The sequence below is a fragment of the Globicephala melas genome, chromosome 6 (genome assembly GCF_963455315.2).
Source record: "Globicephala melas chromosome 6, mGloMel1.2, whole genome shotgun sequence".
Taxonomy (NCBI): Eukaryota; Metazoa; Chordata; class Mammalia; order Artiodactyla; family Delphinidae; genus Globicephala; species Globicephala melas.
The window spans coordinates 31040752-31060270 of NC_083319.1; the positions used below are offsets into that span (position 1 = coordinate 31040752).

General features: G+C 37.6%; 1 protein-coding gene across 1 annotated transcript; it reads left to right on the plus strand.

The window, feature by feature from the left end:
• Positions 1-96: 96 nt before the first annotated feature.
• Positions 97-8617, plus strand: MRPL50 (mitochondrial ribosomal protein L50). Its single transcript, XM_030829865.3, has 2 exons — positions 97-207; positions 5398-8617. The coding sequence occupies exons 1-2, from the start codon at positions 116-118 to the stop codon at positions 5783-5785; spliced, it is 480 nt and encodes a 159-aa protein (XP_030685725.1). The 5' UTR covers positions 97-115; the 3' UTR covers positions 5786-8617.
• Positions 8618-19519: the final 10902 nt, after the last annotated feature.

Sequence of the window (19519 nt, forward strand, 5' to 3'; positions counted from 1 at the left end):
AGTCTTAACCGAGGAAAAAAGGGAACACTTGCCACTAAGCTTACATTTGATTGGCTGATCTTGCGGCGTCACAGCCGGCTGGGGGCGGAGCTCTGTCCTGAAGCTCTCATGGAACATGGCGGGTCTCTGGATGTGCGGCGTTGCCAGAAGAAGCTTCACGTGGATAGTCTCAGGGGCGCCACGCAGAGGTTTTTGGTCTCGATTCAGGTAAAGTGGAAGGTTAGACCGTGGGTCATGCTAACGGAAAGTAAGGAGAGAAACTGAGAAGGATGAACTAAGACGGGACCCTGGTCCTGCGCCACCAGGGAAGGGGCAGGAAAGTGAGTTAGGGTTCTGAGCTCAGAAGCTTCAGCGCCGGTTTCCGCGAGCGGTGGGGTCCCGTCACTTCTTTTGGCGTCAGTTTACTCATCTTAGAACCGAAATACCACCCCCTTACCCTTCCACTTCACTCGTTAATTTATTGAGTAAACCGTACTGCCGTGTGTTCCAGAGTGTAGTGTGGTGTCGGGAAACAAGTGACTCATTTGGGACTAGCAGCCCAGGAACATGAATGTGAAAAGTACTCGATGAACTAAATTCATTTGCGGGGTATATTTCTTCACAAGCAAGATTCAGAGATGAAGTGTAATCTCCTCATTTTGTTCGTTCATTGATTCACTCAGCAAATGGTTTTTAGACAGGTGTCCTGGCCCAGTATTTCTCTAAGTAGGATACAGCAGCGGAAACAAAATCCCTTCTCAAAGCGTAAGTACTCTGGGCAAGAGAAAACTGAGGCCACACAGAAAGGGAGTATTTTGCTAAAAGTCAGAAAGTAAGTTTATGACAGACCTGGATCTGGAACCCAGGCCTCTTAACTCCCCATCTACTGCTTTTCCCACAATACCATGTAAAGTTTTGTAAAGGTAAGTCTATTTGAGTCAGTGTTAGGACATCAAAATTTGTAGGAACCTTAGGGTTCCGATATATGCCCTCTTAGATTTCAAACAAAAACTCCTTCAATGCAAAAGGGTTTTTATCATCAGCTTATGCATTTATTAGCTTCCCCTCTATTTTGGTTAATATTTATTATTATCTCTCAAATCTCCTTCAAGTTTGTTTCGTTCGCTCATTCAACAAGTATTTCTAGAGTGTCTCCTATATGCTGGGCATCTAGGTGTGAGGGATACAGTTGTTAATAAGACAGACTAAATCTTTGTCTTCATAGAGCATATGTAATGGTGGAGGAAAAAATGCACAAATATAATTTCAGAAAGTGGTAAATTATGAAGAAAACTAGAGCACAGGCGTGTATCTTGGAGGTACTGCGGTTTGTTTTCAGACCACGGTAATAAAGTGAGGCTCTCAAAGCATGTTATACAAATTTTTTGGTTTCCCAGTGCACATAAAGTTATGCTTACACTGTACTGTAGTGTGTTTAATGTGCAATAGCATTATGTCTAAGAAAACAATATACATGCCTTAGTTAAAAAAAATATTGCTAAAAATGCTAACCATCATCTGAGCCTTCAGAGAGTCATAATCTTCTTGCTGGTGGAGGGTCTTGCCTTGATGTTGATGGCTGATGATAGTTCAGGGTGGTGGTTGCTGAAGGTTGGGGTGTCTTGCAATTTCTTAGTATAAGACAGCAAAGTTGGCAGCATTGATTGACTCTTCCTTGAATGATGATTTTTCTGTAGCATGCAATTCTGTTTGGTAGCATCTTACCCACAGTAGAACGTCTTTCAATATTGGAGTCAATTCTCTCAAACTCTACGCCTTCTTTATCAACTAAGTTTTTGTAACGTTCTAAATCCTTTGTTGTCTTTTCAACAATCGTCACAGTATCTTTAGCCCGAGTAGATTCCATCCCAAGAAACTATTTTCTTTGCTTATCCATAAGAAGCAACTCTTCGATGATGGGGTTTTATCATGAGATTTCAGCAATTCAGTTACATCTTTAGGGTCCACTTCTAATTCTAGTTCTCTTGCTATTTCTACTACATTTGCAATTACTTCTTCACTGATGTCTTAAACCCCTGAAAGTCATCTGTGAGGGTTAGAAACTTCCAAACTCCTGTTTATGTTGATATTTTACCTCTTCCCATGAATCACGAATATTCTTTTTTTTTTAACGAATATTCTTAACGGCTTCTAGAATGATGAATTATTTCCAGAAGGTCTTCAAATGACTTTGACCAGATCCATCAGAGGAATCGTTATCTATGGCAGCTGTAGCCTTACAGAATGTATTTCTGAAATAATAAGTCTTGAAAGTAAAAATTACTCCTTGCTCCGTGGACTGCAGAATGGATGTTGTGTTAGCACACATGAAAACAGCATTAATCTCGTACGTCTCCATCAGGGAGCTCTTGGGTGACCAGTTGCATTGTCAGTGAGCAGTAGTATTTTGAAAGGAATCTTTTTTTCTGAGCAGTAGGTCTCAACGGTGGGCTTCAAATATACAGTAAACCATGTTGTAAACAGATGTACTGTCTTCCAGGCTTTGTTGTTCCTTTTATAGAGCACAAGCAGAGTAGATTTAGCATAATTCTTAAGGGCCCTAGCATTTTCAGAATGGTAAATGAGCATTGGTTTTAACTTCAGGTCACCAGCTACATGAGTCTCTAGCAAGAGTCAGCCTGTCCTTTGAAGCTTTGAAGCCAGGCATTGACTTCTCCTCTCTAGCTATGAAAGTCCTAGATGACATTTTCTGAAAGAAGGCTGTTTTGTCTACATGGAAAATCAGTCGTTTAGTGTAGCCACCTTCATTATCTTAGCTAGATTTTCTGGATAACTTGCTGCAACTTCTACTTGCTGCTTCACCCTGCACTTTTATGTTATGGGGACAGCTTCTTTCCTTAAGCCTCATGAACCAGACTCTGCTAGTGTCAGACTTTTCTTCTGCAGCTTCCTCACCTTTCTCAGCCTTCATAGAATTGAATAGAGTTGGGGCCTTGCTCTGGATTAGGCTTTGACTTAAGGGACTATTGTGGCTGGTTTGATCTTCTATCCAGACTTCTAAAACTTTCTCCACATCAGCAATAAGGCTGTTTTGCTTTTTAACATTTGTGTGTTCACTAGAGTAACACTTTTAATTTCCTTCAAGAACTTTTTCATTGCATTCACAATTTGGCTAACTGTTTGGCCAAGAGGCCTAGCTTTCAGCCTATCTTGGCTTTCAACATGCCTTCCTCACTCAGCTTAATCATTCTAGCTTTTGATTTAAAGTAAAAGATGTGCAACTATTCCTTTCACTTGGACACTTATAGGCTGATGAAGCGTTACTAATTGGCGTAATTTCAGTATTGTTGTGACTCAGAATAGGGAGGTCAAGGAGAGGGAGAGAGACCAGGTAACAACCAGTTGGTGGAGCAGTCAGGACACACACAACATTTATCAATCAAGTTTGTTGTCTGTATCAGCATGGTTTGTGACACCCCAAAACAGTCACAATAGTAAGTCAAAGATCATTGGTCATCACCATAACAAATATAATAACAACAAAAAAGTTTGAAGTATTGCATGAATTCCCAAAATGTGACAGACACGAAGTGAGCAAATGCTGTTGGAAAAATGGCGCCTGTAGACTTGATTGATGCAGGGTTGCCACAGACCTTAAGCTTTTAAAAAAACACAATATTTGCAAAGTGCAATAAGATGAGGTATGCGGTATAAGAGATTACTGAGATGAAAGGAATAGATTACGTTTCATTATGATGAGATGTGACTGGAGTAGTTTGAGGAGAAAATGGGAGGTGAGGAAGTAGTGACTATAAGCATAGTCAACTCTTTTGGGAAGTTTTGTTATAAAGGAAGCTGGAGTGGAACATGCAATCTGGGGAGAATTTCCTTTAAAGATGGGAGATCCTACAGCATATTTGTGTGTCATGGGGATACTCTAGTAGATAGGGAGAAATTGGTAAAGAATTGATGCAGAAAGAGGGATAAATAGCTGGAAGAGTCTTTGAGTAGGCACAGAGGAATAGTGTTACAAACGATTTTCTTGACTAGACATTGTTCATTTCTGGTACCCTCCAATTTCTGTAGGGATGATCAATCCCAATCAGATGCCAACTCCATAGAAGACAGGAGTTAGTTTATGAACATATAAGCACTGAAATAATGTGTCAAGACAGATTCCTTCACATTGGCCCATGTACTCAGTACTAGTTACACAAGCAGTTTTAAAGGACCCCAAAATCAATAAACAGATCTCTGTTTTCAGGAGTTTATAATCTGGCACAGTGGTTCTTAACTGGGGACAGTTTTGCCCACCAGGGGACATTTGACCATGTCTTTTGGTTATTATGACTGGAGGACAGGAATGCTACTGGCATTTAGTGGGTAGAGGCCAGGGATGCTGCTGAGCAACTGCAGTGAACAGAATAGCTTCCCACAACAAAGAATTGTCCAAAATGTCAATAATGTTTGGGCTGAGAAACCCTGATCTAGTAAGAGAAGTAGAATGTAAATAAAATTAAAACTCAGGTATGATGCAGTATGCTCTGAGAGCAATATATAGTGCTCTGATATATGTGGAATCTTAAAAAAAAAAGGATACAGATGAACTTACTTACAAAGCAGAAATAGACCTACAGACATAGAAAACAAACTTATGGTTACCAAAGGGGAAAGTGAGGGAGAGGGATAAATTAGGAGGTTGGGATTAACATATACACACTACTATATATAAAATAGGTAACTAACAAGGATGTAATGTATAGCACAGGGAATTCTATTTTGTAACAACCTATAAGGAAAAGAATCTGAAAGAGAATATATATATAAAACAATCACTGTACTGTACACTTGAAACTAACATGACGTTGTAAATCAATCATACTTCAATTTAAAAAAAGTACTATGAGAGACCAGAGAAGCTTACAGTTATACTTGATTGGGGAACTCGAGTAAAGCTTGCGAGAGAAGAGTGATGTCCCAGGACTTAAAGGATAAATAAGATTTCTATAAGTGGAGATGAAAGATAGTTATTTCAGATAGGATATAACTTGAGCTAACATGTGATATCAGGAAAGTGGGAAACAGAATGTAGTTTAGTTTGGGTAAGGCATAGAATGTATATAGGAGATTAGTGGGAGATGAGGTTAGAGAGGTAGATTGGGTTTGGATCTGGGAGGACGGGAAATCCCAGAGGATTTACCTTCTTCACCCATTCTTGGGAATTCTTATAGCATGTAAAATTTGAAATTAGTTTTTGTTTTCTCTTTGTGGCAGTTTAGTTCAACTATAAACTTCCAAGGGCAGGGGCCTATCTGACTCTTCTCTCAACACTGCCCAGAAGAGTAGTAAGTGTGCAGTATATTGCTTTAGATTGATGGGCAAAATTAGGTCTTCTGTTGGTCAGCTTCTTTAATGCAGTGAACTAAAGATTCACGTATTTGTTTTTGATCATTCCAGAAAAGAGAAACAGCCAGTGGTGGCTGAGACAGTAGAAGAGGTGAAGAAAGAACCTATTCTGGTGTGTCCACCCTTACGAAGCCGAACATACATACCACCCGAAGATCTCCACAGTCGTTTGGAATCTCATGTCAAAGAAGTTTTTGGTTCATCTGTTCCTAACAATTGGCAGGACATCTCCCTGGAAGATGTTCATCTGAAGTTCAGCTTCTTGGCACGTTTAGCTGATGACTTGGGCCATGCAGTGCCTAACTCCAGGCTTCACCAGATGTGCAGGGTCAGAGATGTTCTTGATTTCTATAATGTGCCTGTTCAGGATAGATCTAAATTTGACGAACTTATTGCCAGTAATCTGCCTCCCAATTTAAAAATCACTTGGGGTTACTGAGCAGTTTAAAGGAGGAACACGTTGAAATAATTTTTTTTCCACCTGAGAAGGGGGCTGCTTATCAGACATTTTGATACTTTACCATGTGAAATGCTGTCAGAACTGGTCTGTAAATCCACTTTTTCCTGTGGAAGGATGTATTGTCTCCCTTTTTTTTAATCATCATGAATCGACAAATATTTTCTTTTCACATTTGCTGAAACTTTTTTTTAATGGAACCAGGTCATTAATAATTTATGAAAATATATATTACATAACAAGTAAGGTAACATTTATAAAAGAAACAAATCTGTGTCGTGTATTATGAAAGTTGTTTCAGTATTCACTTTACTGTATAAGTAGAAATAGTAGGAAATAATACTGTTCAATCTAGATTAATCTCTTGGAATTAAAGTAGATTTCTTAAAGTGTGTTTGTAATTTTTTAATGTGAAATTTGCTTTTCTGCCTTGTCATTTTCTTAATTTAAGTATTATAAATGAAAAAGTTGGAATATGTGTTATTTTGGTAAAAGAACAGATTCTATACCTAAATGAATATTCTCTTCAAAGGAGATGATGTTTATTTCAAACTCTTTTTCTTTTCTGTAACTTTTAAAAAGTGGCCTTGAGTACTTATGAGTATCCACTAGGGTGATAAGTCTGCAGACTTTCATGTACCTAATTTGTGGAAATTACTCAAGTAGTGAGCTAACCAGATGATTCTGAATGATAAAAAATGAGAAAGTGATAAAATTAGGAATTATTCTTTTTCAGACTTTAGATATGGCTAGAGAGTAATGACACAAGAAGAAGGAATTGCTTATATTTTATCTTGACTACAGATAATTCTGAAAGAAAAGTGATAGGTTTTAAACAAAGGAAATTGTATTTATTTTCTTTTCTAGGGTGACTCCTTTGAAGAGGGAAGAAATTAGTTGGATATATAAATTCTGGTATGTTTATTAGAAAAATAAGTTACAGTATGGTCATGCCCTATAAATGTCATCAGTGGACAATTAGATTTTCAATAACCTCTACATTGAAGATCTTCAGAAGTACCTGGAATGTCAAAGTGTTTGGAGCCCTGGAACTTAAACATTAGAGCTGTTTATCCCTTCTGCTTCTATGTGAAATGGGTTCAGCGTGGAAACATTTGAATTTTATATACAGGATTTGATTATCTCGTTTCCCACACAACTTTTACTTCTAATCTGGAGACACAGAAAAATGTGCAAAGGGCAAGGTGGAAGTAAGAGATGGTGAGGGCAGTGTGCAAAAGCACTTGGTTTCATGTGGAGAGCTGCAAAGCCAGCATTCATGTAAATGTTAGGGCCAAAGAAATTACTCCTTCATAACCTGGAGCAGTTTCTCAAAATTTAATGTGCTTATGAATCACTTGGGATCTTTTTTAAATGCAGATTCTGATTCTGTAGGTCAAAAGTGGGTCCTGAAATTGTCTATAAAGCCCCTAGGTTATTCTGATGATGTTTTGAGTACCATGACCCTAGAAGCTAGTATTGAGGTGGGAGACAAGTACTGCCCCCTGCAACCGCAGTCCTGGAACGTTTAGCTGGTAGGGAAGGTAAACTGCACATTCATCAATAACTCTAGAGGGCATCACTGGTTTACAGCCCAATATAATATATCAGAATAATGACCTATAGTTTTCCTGGAAAGATTAAATTAGGTTTGCTAACTTGTTTCCTGAGATAACTAAAAACATATAAAAGGTTTACTTTTTAAAAAATTAAATGATTACTATATAAAAGTGTTAGCAGTTTTACTCTGTTGGGCCGTTGAACTCAGTGTGTATGCTTACATAAAAACTAATAAAATAGAGATTCAGGTTAGTAGAATGGATGGTCTTACACAAACAGTGCTAAATAACAAAGATTCAACTGATTAATTAGAAGATTCTAATTGGCTTTATTAAATGATTCATGAATCAGGCAGCATCCCCTCCAGCGACAGAGAGCTGCTCTGTTGAGCTTCAGAAAAGGAAAGGTTTTTAAAGGCAGAGAGGAAGCAGAGAAAAGGAAATTACTAGCAAAAATGCATTGTTTTAGGCAAGATCACCCTCTTTAAGGGGAATGGATAGGGTCTATCTGGATTACCTCCTAGCGCTGACCAGGAAATTCCAGATTGGCTGATTAAAGGTCACACTCCTGGGGAAGGTCGAGTCTATGATGAGGTTAGATATTGTCTGGGTTTGCTGCCCTGTGGCTTAGCACAAATGACTTCATTTTGGGTTTGTCTCCTTTTTAACAACAGTATATATTTCAAGCAGCATAAAAGAAACTTCTCCCTCTCTTCTTTTTAATTTTAACATGTCATTTATAAAAGTAGCACTTTTTTTTAGAAAATTGGGAAAGAGAAAAAATACCTTTTCCATCCACCAGATAATCACCTAACATTCTTGTATATTAACAAGTGAAAAAAACCTTTTTTCCTGTATTTTAAAATTTGCTATGACATCCTGTCCTGTGACCACTTCACACCATGAGTATTTCTATTCATCTTTAAATAGTCTTAAGAATAATAGATTTGATTAATAGCATATTATTCCATAAATGCATGTTACATAATTATTCAACCAATATTCTATTACTGGATTTTAAATTGTTGCCAGTTTTTTGCTTTTATGTTATTTTTTAATTTGGCTTTTCTAGTTTTTTGAGTGTGTGCCATAAAACGCCTTCCTACTCAGAAGTCATTCCACTTTGTCTTTTTTTAAAAATTAATTTTTTTTCTTGTTACACTTGTTTTTAATTACACACATACAACGTACAAGTTAATTGTAGAAACATTAGAAAACACAGATAACCAGAATTTAAAAAAACTTTCACATGGTGATGATAATTATTGACACCTAAAATATGTATTTTTACAAAAGTGGTTTTGTATAATACAATACATATTGGTTTATTACTTCTCTCTTAAAATATGTATGTGTTTTGTTAATATTTCTCCAGAGTCATTTTGAATTACTGCTTGATTCTTCATTGAAAGATACACGCTATTTAATTCATCCTGAACATACAGATTGGTTCTATGTTTTGCACATATAAACAATACTCCAGTGAACCCCACCTTGTACATATACTTTTTTTTTTAACATCTTTATTGGAGTATAATTGCTTTACAATGGTGTGTTAGTTTCTGCTTTATAACAAAGTGAATCAGTTATATGTATGTTCCCATATCTCTTCCCTCTTCCGTCTCCCTCCCTCCCACCCTCCTTATCCCACCCCTCTAGGTGGTCACAAAGCACTGAGCTGATCTCCTTGTGCTATGCAGCTGCTTCCCACTAGCTATCTATTTTACATTTGGTAGTGTATATATGTCCATGCCACTCTCTCACTTTGTCACAGCTTACCCTTTCCACTCCTCATATCTTCAAGTACATTCTCCAGTAGATCTGTGTTTTTATTCCCGTCTTGCCTGTAGGTTCTTCATGACTTTTTTTTTTTTTTTTAAGATTCCATATATATGTGTTAGCATACGGTATTTGTTTTTCTGACTTCACTCTGTATGATAGACTCTAGGTCCATCCATCTCACTACAGATAACTCAATTTCATTTCTTTTTATGGCTGAGTAATATTCCATTGTATATATGTGCCACATCTTTATCCATTCATCTGTTGATGGACACTTAGGTTGCTTCCATGTCCTGGCTATTGTAAATAGAGCTGCAGTGAACATTTTGGTACATGACTTTTTTGAATTACAGTTTTCTCAGAGTATATGCCCAGTAGTGAGATTGCTGTGTCATATGGCAGTTCTATTTTTAGTTTTTTAAGGAACCTCCATACTGTTCTCCTTAGTGGCTGTATCAATTTACATTCCCACTAACAGTGCAAGAGGGTTCCCTTTCCTCCACACCCTCTCCAGCATTTATTGTTTGTAGATTTTTTGATGATGGCTATTCTGACCGGTGTGAGATGATATCTCATTGTAGTTTTGATTTGCATTTCTCTAATGATTAATGATGTTGAGCATTCTTTCATGTGTTTGTTGGCAGACTGTATATCTTCTTTGGAGAAATGTCTATTTAGGTCTTCTGCCCATTTTTGAGTTGGGTTCTTTGTTTTCTTGATATTGAGCTTCATGAGCTGCTTGTAAATTTTGGAGATTAATCCTTTGTCACTTGCTTCATTTGCAAATATTTTCTCTCATTCTGAGGGTTGTCTTTTTATCTTGTTTATGGTTTCCTTTGCTGTGCAAAAGCTTTGGAGTTTCATTAGGTCCCATTTGTTTATTTTTCTTTCCATTTCTCTAGGAGGTGGGTAAAAAAGGATCTTGCTGTGGTTTATGTCACAGAGTGTTCTGCCTATGTTTTCCTCTAAGAGTTTGATAGTGTCTGGCCTTACATATAGGTCTTTAATCCATTTTGAGTTTATTTTTATGTACGGTGTTAGGGAGTGTTCTAATTTCATACTTTTACATGTACCTGTCCAGTTTTAGCAGCACCACTTATTGAAGAGGCTGTCTTTTCTGCACTGTATATTCTTGCCTCCTTTATCAAAGATAAGGGGACCATATATGCGTGGGTTTCTCTCTGGGCTTTCTATCCTGTTCCATTGATCTATATTTCTGTTTTTGTGCCACTACCATACTGTCTTGATTACTGTAGCTTTGTAGTATAGTCTGAAGTCAGGGAGCCTGATTCCTCCAGCTCCATTTTTCTTTCTCAAGATTCTTTTGGCTATTTGGGCGCCTTTTGTGTTTCCGTACAAATGGTGAAATTTTTTGTTCTAGTTCTGTGAAAAATGCCAGTGGTAGTTTTATAGGGATTGCATTGAATCTGTAGATTGCTTTGGATAGTAGAGTCATTTTTACAATGTTGATTATTCCAATTCAAGAACATGGTATATCTCTCCATCTGTTTGTATCATCCTTAATTTCTTTCATCAGTGTCTTATAATTTTCTGCATACAAGTCTTTTGTCTCCTTAGGTAGGTTTATTCCTAGATATTTTATACTCTTTGATGCAATGGTAAATGGGAGTGTTAATTTCACTTTCAGATTTTTCATCATTAGTGTATAGGAATGCTAGAGATTTCTGTGCATTAATTTTGTATCCTGCTACTTTACCAAATTCATTGATTAGCTCTAGTAGTTTTCTGGTAGCACCTTTAGGATTCTCTATGAATAGTGTCATGTCATGCACAAACAGTGACACCTTTACTTCTTTTCCAATTTGGATTCCTTTTATTTATTTTCCTTCTCTGATTGCTGTGGCTAAAACTTCCAAAACTATGTTGAATAATAGTGGTGAGAGTGGGCAGCCTTGTCTTGTTCCTGATCTTAGTGGAAATGGTTTCAGTTTTTCACCATTGAGGACCATGTTGGCTGTGGGTTTGTCATATATGGCCTTTATTATGTTGAGGAAAGTTCCCTCTATGCCTGCTTTCTGGAGGGTTTTAATCATAAATGGGTGTTGAATTTTGTCTAAAGCTTTCTCTGCATCTATTGAGATGATCATATGGTTTTTCTCCTTCAGTTTGTTAATATGGTGTATCACATTGATTGATTTGCATATATTGAAGAATCCTTGCATTCCTGGCATAAACCCCACTTGATCATGGTGTATGATCCTTTTAATGTGCTGTTGGATTCTGTTTGCTAGTATTTTGTTGAGGATTTTTGCATCTATGTTCATCAGTGATATTGGCCTGTAGTTTTCTTTCTTTGTGACATCTTTGTCTGGTTTTGGTATCAGGGTGATGGTGGCCTCGTAGAATGAGTTTGGGAGTGTTCCTCCCTCTGCTGTATTTTGGAACAGTGAGAAGAATAGGTGTTAGCTCTTCTCTAAATGTTTGATAAAATTCGCTTGTGAAGCCATCTGGTCCTGGGCTTTTGTTTGTTGGAAGATTTTTAATCACAGTTTCAATGTGAGTGCTTGTGATTGGTCTGTTCATATTTTCTATTTCTTCCTCGTTTAGTCTCAGAAGATTGTGCATTTCTAAGATTTTGTCCATTTCTTCCAGGTTGTCCATTTTATTGGCATAGAGTTGCTTGTAGTAATCTCTCATGATCCTTTGTATTTTTGCAATGTCAGTTGTTACTTCTCCTTTTTCACTTCTACTTCTTTTGATTTGAATCTTCCCCTTTTTTTCTTGATGAGTCTGGCTAGTGGTTTATCAATTTTGTTTATCTTCTCAAAGAACCAGCTTTTAGTTTTATTGATCTTTGCTATTGTTTCCTTCATTTCTTTTTCATTTATTTCTGATCTGATCTTTATCATTTCCTTGTTTCTGCTAACTTTGGGGGTTTTTTGTTCTTCTTTCTCTGATTGCTTTAGGTGTAAGGTTAGATTGTTTATTTGAGATGTTTCTTGTTTCTTAAGGTAGGATTGTATTGCTATAAACTTCCCTCTTAGAACTGCTTTTGCTGCCTCTCATAGGTTTTGGGTTATCGTGTTTTCATTGTCATTTGTTTCTAGGTATTTTTTGATTTCCTCTTTGATTTCTTCAGTGATCTGTTAGTTATTAAGTAGTGTATTGTTTAGCCTCCATGTGTTTGTATTTTTTACAGTTTTTTTGCTGTAATTGATACCTAGTCTCGTAGTGTTGTGGTCGGAAAAGATACGTGATACGATTTCAGTTTTCTTAAAATTACCAAGGCTTGATTTGTGACCCAAGATATGATCTATCCTGGAGAATGTTCCATGAGCACTTGAGAAGAATGTGTATTCTGTTGTTTTTGGATGGAATGTCATATAAATATCAATTAAGTCCATCTTGTTTAATGTATCATTTAAAGCTTGTGTTTCCTTATTTATTTTCATTTTGGTTGATCTGTCCATTGGTGGAAGTGGGGTGTTAGAGTCCCCTACTATGATTGTGATACTGTCGATTTCCCCTTTTATGGCTTTTAGTATTTGCCATATATATTGAGGTGCTCCTATGTTGGGTGCATAAATATTTACAATTGTTATCTCTTCTTCTTGGATCGATCTGTTGATCATTATGTAGTGTCCTTGTTTGTCTCTTGTAATAGTCTTTATTTTAAAGTCTATTTTGTCTGATATGAGAATTGCTACTCCAGCTTTCTTTTGATTTCCATTTACATGGAATATCTTTTTCCATCCCCTCACTTTCAGTCTGTGTGTGTGTCCCTAGGTCTGAAGTTGGTCTCTGGTAGACAGCATATATACGGGTCTTGTTTTTGTATCCTTTCAGCCAGTCTGTCTTTTCGTTGGACCATTTAATTCATTTACATTTAAGGTAATTATTGATATGTATGTTCCTATTCCCATTTTCTTAATTGTAGGTCTTTTCCTTCTCTTGTGTTTCCTTCCTAGAGAAGTTCCTTTAGCATTTGTTGTAAAGCTGGTTTGGTGGTGCTGAATTCTCCTACCTTTTGCTTGTCTGTAAATGTTTTAATTTCTCCAACAAATCTGAATGAGATCCTGCTGGGTAGGGTAATCTTGGTTGTAGGTTTTTCCCCTTCATCACTTTAAATATGTCCTGCCACTCCCTTGTGGCTTGCAGAGTTTCTGCTGAAAGATCAGCTTTTAACCTTATGGGGATTCCCTTGTGTGTTATTTGTTGTTTTTCCCTTGCTACTTTTAATATGTTTTCTTTGTATTTAATTTTTGATAGTTTGATTAATATGTGCCTTGGTTTGTTTCTCCTTGGATTTATCCTGTATGGGACTCTCTGTGCTTCCTGGACTTGATTAACTATTTTCTTTCCCATATTAGGGAAGTTTTCAACTATAATCTCTTCAAATATTTTCTCAGCCCCTTTCTTTTTCTCTTCTTCTTCTGGGACCCCTATAATGCGAATGTTGGTGCATTTAATGTAGTCCCAGAGGTCTCTGAGACTCTCCTCAATTCTTTTCATTCTTTTTTCTTTATTCTGCTCTGCAGTAGTTATTTCCACTATTTTATCTTCCAGGTCACTTCTCCATTCTTCTGCCTCAGTTATTCTGCTATTGATCCCTTCTAGAGAATTTTTAATTTCATTTATTGTGTTGTTCATCACTGTTTCCTCTTTAGTTCTTCTAGGTCCTCGTTGAACGTTTCTTGTATTTGTTTTATTCTATTTCCAGGATTTTGGATCATCTATACTATCGTTATTCAGAATTCTTTTTCAGGTAGACTGCCTATTTCCTCTTCATTTGTTAGGTTTGGTGGGTTTTTACCTTGCTCCTTCATCTGCTGTGTGTTTTTTGTCTTCTCATTTTGCTTAACTTACTGTGTTTGGGGTCTCCTTTTTGCAGGCTGCAGGTTTGTAGTTCCTGTTATTTTTGGTGTCTGTCCCCAGTGGGTAAGGTTGGTTTAGTGTGTTGTGTAGGCTTCCTGGTGCAGGGGACTAGTGCCTGTGTTCTGGTGGATGAGGCTGGATCTTGTTTTTCTGTTGTGCAGGTCCACGTCTGTTGGTGTGTTTTGGGGTGTCTGTGGCCTTATTATGATTTTAGGCAGCCTCTGTGCTAATGGATGGGATTGTGTTCCTGTCTTGCTAGTTGTTTGGCATAGGGTGTCCAGCACTGTAGCTTGCTGGTCATTGAGTGAAGCTGGGTCTTGACGTTGCGATGGAGATCTCTGGGAGATTTTCGCCGTTTGATAGTACGTGGAGCTGGGAGGTCTGTTGTGGGTCAGTGTCGTGAGCTTGGCTCTGCCACCTCAGAGGCACAGCCCTGATGCCTGGCTGGAGCACCAAGATCCTTTCATCCACACGGCTCAGAATAAAAGGGAGAAAAGAAAGAAGATAAAATAAAGTAAAATAAAATAAAGTTATTAAAATAAATATTAAGAAAAAATTTTCTTAAAGTAAACAAAACAAAACAAAAAAACGGACAGACAGAACCCTAGGACAAATGGTAAAAGCAAAGCTATACAGACAAAATGACACAGAGAAGCATACAGATACACACTAAGAAAAGGAGAAAAATTGAAAATATATATATATCTTTGCTGCCAAAGTCCACCTCCTCAATTTGGGATGGTTCGTTGTCTATTCAGGTATGCCACAGATGCAGAGTACATCAAGTTGATTGTGGAGATTTAATCCGCTGCTCCTGAGGGTGCTGGGAGAAATTTCTCTTTCTAATCCGCTGCTCCTGAGGCTGCTGGGAGAGATTTCCCTTTCTCTTCTTTGTTCGCACAGCTCCTGGGGTTCAGCTTTGGACTTGGCCCCGCCTCTGAGTGTAGGTCGCCTACGGGCGTCTGATCTTCGCTCAGACAGGACGGGGTTAAAGGAGCAGCCGATTCGGAGGCTCTGGCTTACTCAGGCCTGGGGAAGGGAGGGGTCCGGATATGGGGCGAGCCTGCGGTGGCAGAGGCTGGCATGATGTTGCACCAGCCTGAGGCGTGCCGTGTGTTCTCCTGGAGAAGTTGTCCCTGGATCACGGGACCCTGGCAGTGGCGGGCTGCATAGGCTCCCGGGAGGGGGGTCTGGATTGTGATCTGTGCTTGCGCACAGGCTTCTTGGTGGCGGCAGCAGCACCCTTAGCGTCTCATGCCCGTCTCTGGTGTCCGCTCTGATAGCCACGGCTCGCGCCTGTCTCTGGAGCTCCTTTAAGCAGTGCTCTGAATCCCGTCTCCTGGTGCATCGGGAACAAAGAGGCAAGGAAAAGTCTGTTTCCTCTTTGGCAGCACCCGACTTTTTCTGGACTCCCTCCCAGCTAGCTGTGGCGCAGTTGCCTCTTCAGGCTGTGTTCACGCAGCCAACCCCAGTCCTCTCCCTGGGATCTGACCTCCTAAGCCGGAGCCTCAGCTCCCAGCCCCCACCCGTCCCGGCAGGTGAGCAGACTAGCCTCTCGGGCTGGTGAGTGCTGGTCGGCACAGATCCTCTGTGCGGGAATCTCTGCACTCTGCCTTTCACACCCCTGTTGCTGTGCTCTCCTCCGTGGCTCCGAAGCTCCCCACTCCGCCACCCGCAGTCTCCGCCCGTGAAGGGGCTTCCTAGTGTGTGGAAACCTTTCCTCCTTCACAGCTCCCTCCCACTGGTGCAGGTCCCGTCGCTATTCCTTTGTCTCTGTTTTTTCTTTTTTCTCTTCCCCTACCCAGGTACGTGGGGAGTTTCTTGCCTTTTGGGAGGTCTGAGGTCTTCTGCCAGCGTTCAGTAGGTGTTCTGTAGGAGCTGTTCCACACGTAGATGTATTTCTGATGTTTTTGTGGGGAGGAAGTTGATCTCTGCGTCTTACTCTTCCACCGTCTTGAAGCTCCTCCCACTGTAAATGTCTTGACCCTAAACCTAGGAATGGCCAACTTAGTCCTGCTTCTTTGATTTGTAATCCCATTACTATGTGTTTTGTATATCCTACAGTATAAAGTGACAAGTACCTTTAACTCAATCATATCTGCATGCATGAAATAAATCTTATCTACAATTACTTTCATTTTAATTAGGTTGTTTCACAGTGCAAAGGTCCTAAAGGTTTTACTTGAATGGTTTATGAATTCAGAAGTAGTCAGTAAAGTTAACTTCTGATTCCATAGAATTCCAGTGTTAATCTTAGTTGTACAGGAGCAGACTGCAGCTGCCATCAAATTTCTGCTTCCTTCTATCATGGAATATCAAGTTCTAAATATTTAACACTGATGCAACACTAATAATACACTATTCATATTCATATTTCAACAATGTCCCAGTAATGAGCTCCATAGCAATTTCACCCCCTGATCCAGGATCTATTCCTGGTTCATGCTTTACATTTTGTTATCATGTCTACTTAATCTTTACTTGAAACAATTTTTCAGTAAATTTTATTTTGTAAGGAATGTATTCATGTCATCTAAGTTGTCAGATTAGTTGGCATAAAGTTGTTATAATCTCATTTTCCTATTAATGTCTGCTGTGATCTGCAATGATAAGCCATCTTTCATTTTTGGTATTTGTTATTTGTATTGTCTCTTGTTTTTAATTTGACCAGTCTAGCTTGAAGTTGAACCAATTTTTGTCTTTGTTAATTTTTTTCTATTGTTTATTTCATTGGTATGTGCTGTTATTAGTTCCTTCTACTTACTTTGAGTTTACTTTCTTCTTTTCCTAGCTTCTTAAGGTAAAGCCTTAGGCCATTTAAGACCTGCTTTCCTAATATAACTATTAAAATAATAAACTTCCCTTTTTAGCTTTAACTTTATCCTCAAATTTTTTATATTGTACTTCTATTATTATTCAGTTTGAAGTATTTTCTATTTCTGATGTTGTTTCTTCCTTGACCCACGAATTATTAGAAGTGTGTTTAATTTTCAAACATTTGGGGATTTTCTAGATATCCTATTGTTATTAATTTCTAATTTAATTCCATTGTGGTAAAAGAAAATCTACGATTTCAATATTTTTACATTTACTAAGATTAATTTTATGACACAGTTTATGGCCTGTCTTGCTGAACATACCTTGTGCACTTGAAGTTGTGGGGTTTAGTGTTATACAAATAGCAATTAGGTCAAGGTTACAGATAGTGTTGTTGAAATCTATGACTTTACTGATTTTAGTTAAGTTGTTTTATCCATTGCTGAGAGAGGGATGTTAAAATCTCCAACCATGATTATGGAATTGTCTATTCCTACCTTTAAATATGTCAAATTTTGCTCCATATATTTTGAAATTCTTTATTAGGATTTATGATTTTTATGATCTTGTCTCACTACCTTTTATCTCGGATAGTACTCTTGGTCTTGAAATCTACTTTATTGACATTACTATAGCTACTTTGGGTTTCTTTTGCTTACTGTTTCATAGTATGTTATTTTTCCTCCATTTACTTGCAGTCTGTCAATGTGAACTACACTAATAATTTTTAACCACAATCCTGAAGCTTGGTAATCCCTTCCTTGCTTTTGTTTGAAGAATTACTCTAAAAGTATGCTCTATAGTTTTACGTTAGCACGTATAAATTTATAAGATTCATTTATGTATATTTATTTATGTGTATTCATTTATGACTGGCATCTAACACTCAGTATTAAGTTTGTTGAGATTCATCCAGGTTCTTACATGTAGCTGTGACTCATTTATTTTTATTGCTTTATAGTATGCCACTGTATATGCCAAAATTTATTCATTCATTTTATTGTTAATAGATATTTAGTTTCCTTTTTTAATATCTTGAAAAATGCTGCTATAGATATTTTTGTACATATTTCTCGATGCACTTATGCACACATTTCTTTTGGGTATATCCCTAGAAATGAAATTGCAGATTCAAAAGTTATTTGTATTGTCACATTTAGTAGATAGTGCCAAAATGCTTTCTAAAGTGGTTGCACCCATTTACATTCCTCTAGTAGAGTTCGAGTCTTGGTGATCCACTTCCTAACCCACCCTTCTTGTTTTCAGAGTTTTTAATTTTTGCCAATCTTGTAGGTCTAAACATATCCCATGATTTTAATTTGCATTTTTCTGATGACTAATGAGGTTAAGCCTTTTTTTCCACATGCTTATACTGTGTTTCCTCTTCTGTAAAGTTCCTGTGTAAGTCTTTTTCTTACATTCAACTGAGATTTTTATAAATTGATTTTTTAAGGAATTCTTTATGTATTCTCTTTAATAATTCTTCATCAGTTTTATGTGTAGCATAAGTCTATTGCAAGTTAGTGGCTTGAGCTTGAAAGTTTTTTATAGAGTATTTGGCTGATCAGCAGTCCTTAAAACTAAGGAAGTTAAATTTACTAATAGTTTCCTTAAGTTTGTAATTTTGAAATGCTTTGTCCATCACCTCAAATAAATAAGGGCTCATAGTTTTATGGAGATAGTGCTTTTATTTTCTTGTCATGAAAAATCCCACTAATGCTCCATTCTATAGCTAGTTCAAGGACCCCTGTTTATTTGTTGAGAGGGGAAGGGAATTGGTGGGAGATTTGGTGTTGGCCAAATTCTGAAAGTAGAAATTGTGCCCAAGAAAAAGTATTTTGTCGGTTACTGTGACCACATTTGTAGTTCTTGGCTAGTTCAGAACCCTTTGGTAGCAGGTCAAAGCCCTTGACTTCTTCTTTATTTGTAGAGGAAAGATATGCCCAATAGAGGTCAAATTTGTTAATTAAAATAATTAATAATATATGTGGGCAAATGTAAGGGCTATTCCTAAGAGGGGAAGATTTAGAGAGCATAGAGAAGGAAAAGAGAGAAAAATGGAGGGGACTGGAGTCTATAAGTTTTAAAAGTTAATAGGAAACTAGAGCAAGAAGTGGGCAGTAATCTGTTATTTCACTTATATTAGCTTGGTTAAACTCAAAAGACATATTTGAGATTTTGACCAGGACAGCTCTAGGTAGTGCCATTCTTCCTTTTACTGCTAGAAAAAAGGGCTCAAGAAGAAAAAGTCAGGTACTTTGTCTTGTAATCAGGGCTGTCTCTTCTGGTCTGATTGGAGGTGGGTTAAAATCAGCTCTTGAATGAGAAGTAAATCTGATTTTTAACTCCAATGTTTGAAATTTAGCAGTTCATGAGGACAGATAGTCTTTTTACTCATTTTATAATCTCAGAGAGCTGTGGAGTTCCAAGAGTGTTTAGATAAGGGTATATCTTTTCAGTTGAATTTTGTTTAGAAAGGATATCAGTAGAGACTTGTGATTATGAAGACATCAAGCCAGAAATTATATTTCTGAGGGAAAATGAAAGGCTATCTGAAATTATTAACTTTTCTTTATTCTATATCCCCCATTCCCATTTATATTTCTCTCTTATTTTAAAGACTGTTTCCTAGAATATTACAGAAGAAACTCTCTTAGCTGAATTGTGGTCCTATTTTTATTTTGTTTGAAGGATGATTTTCTTTTAATGTGAGACTAATGAT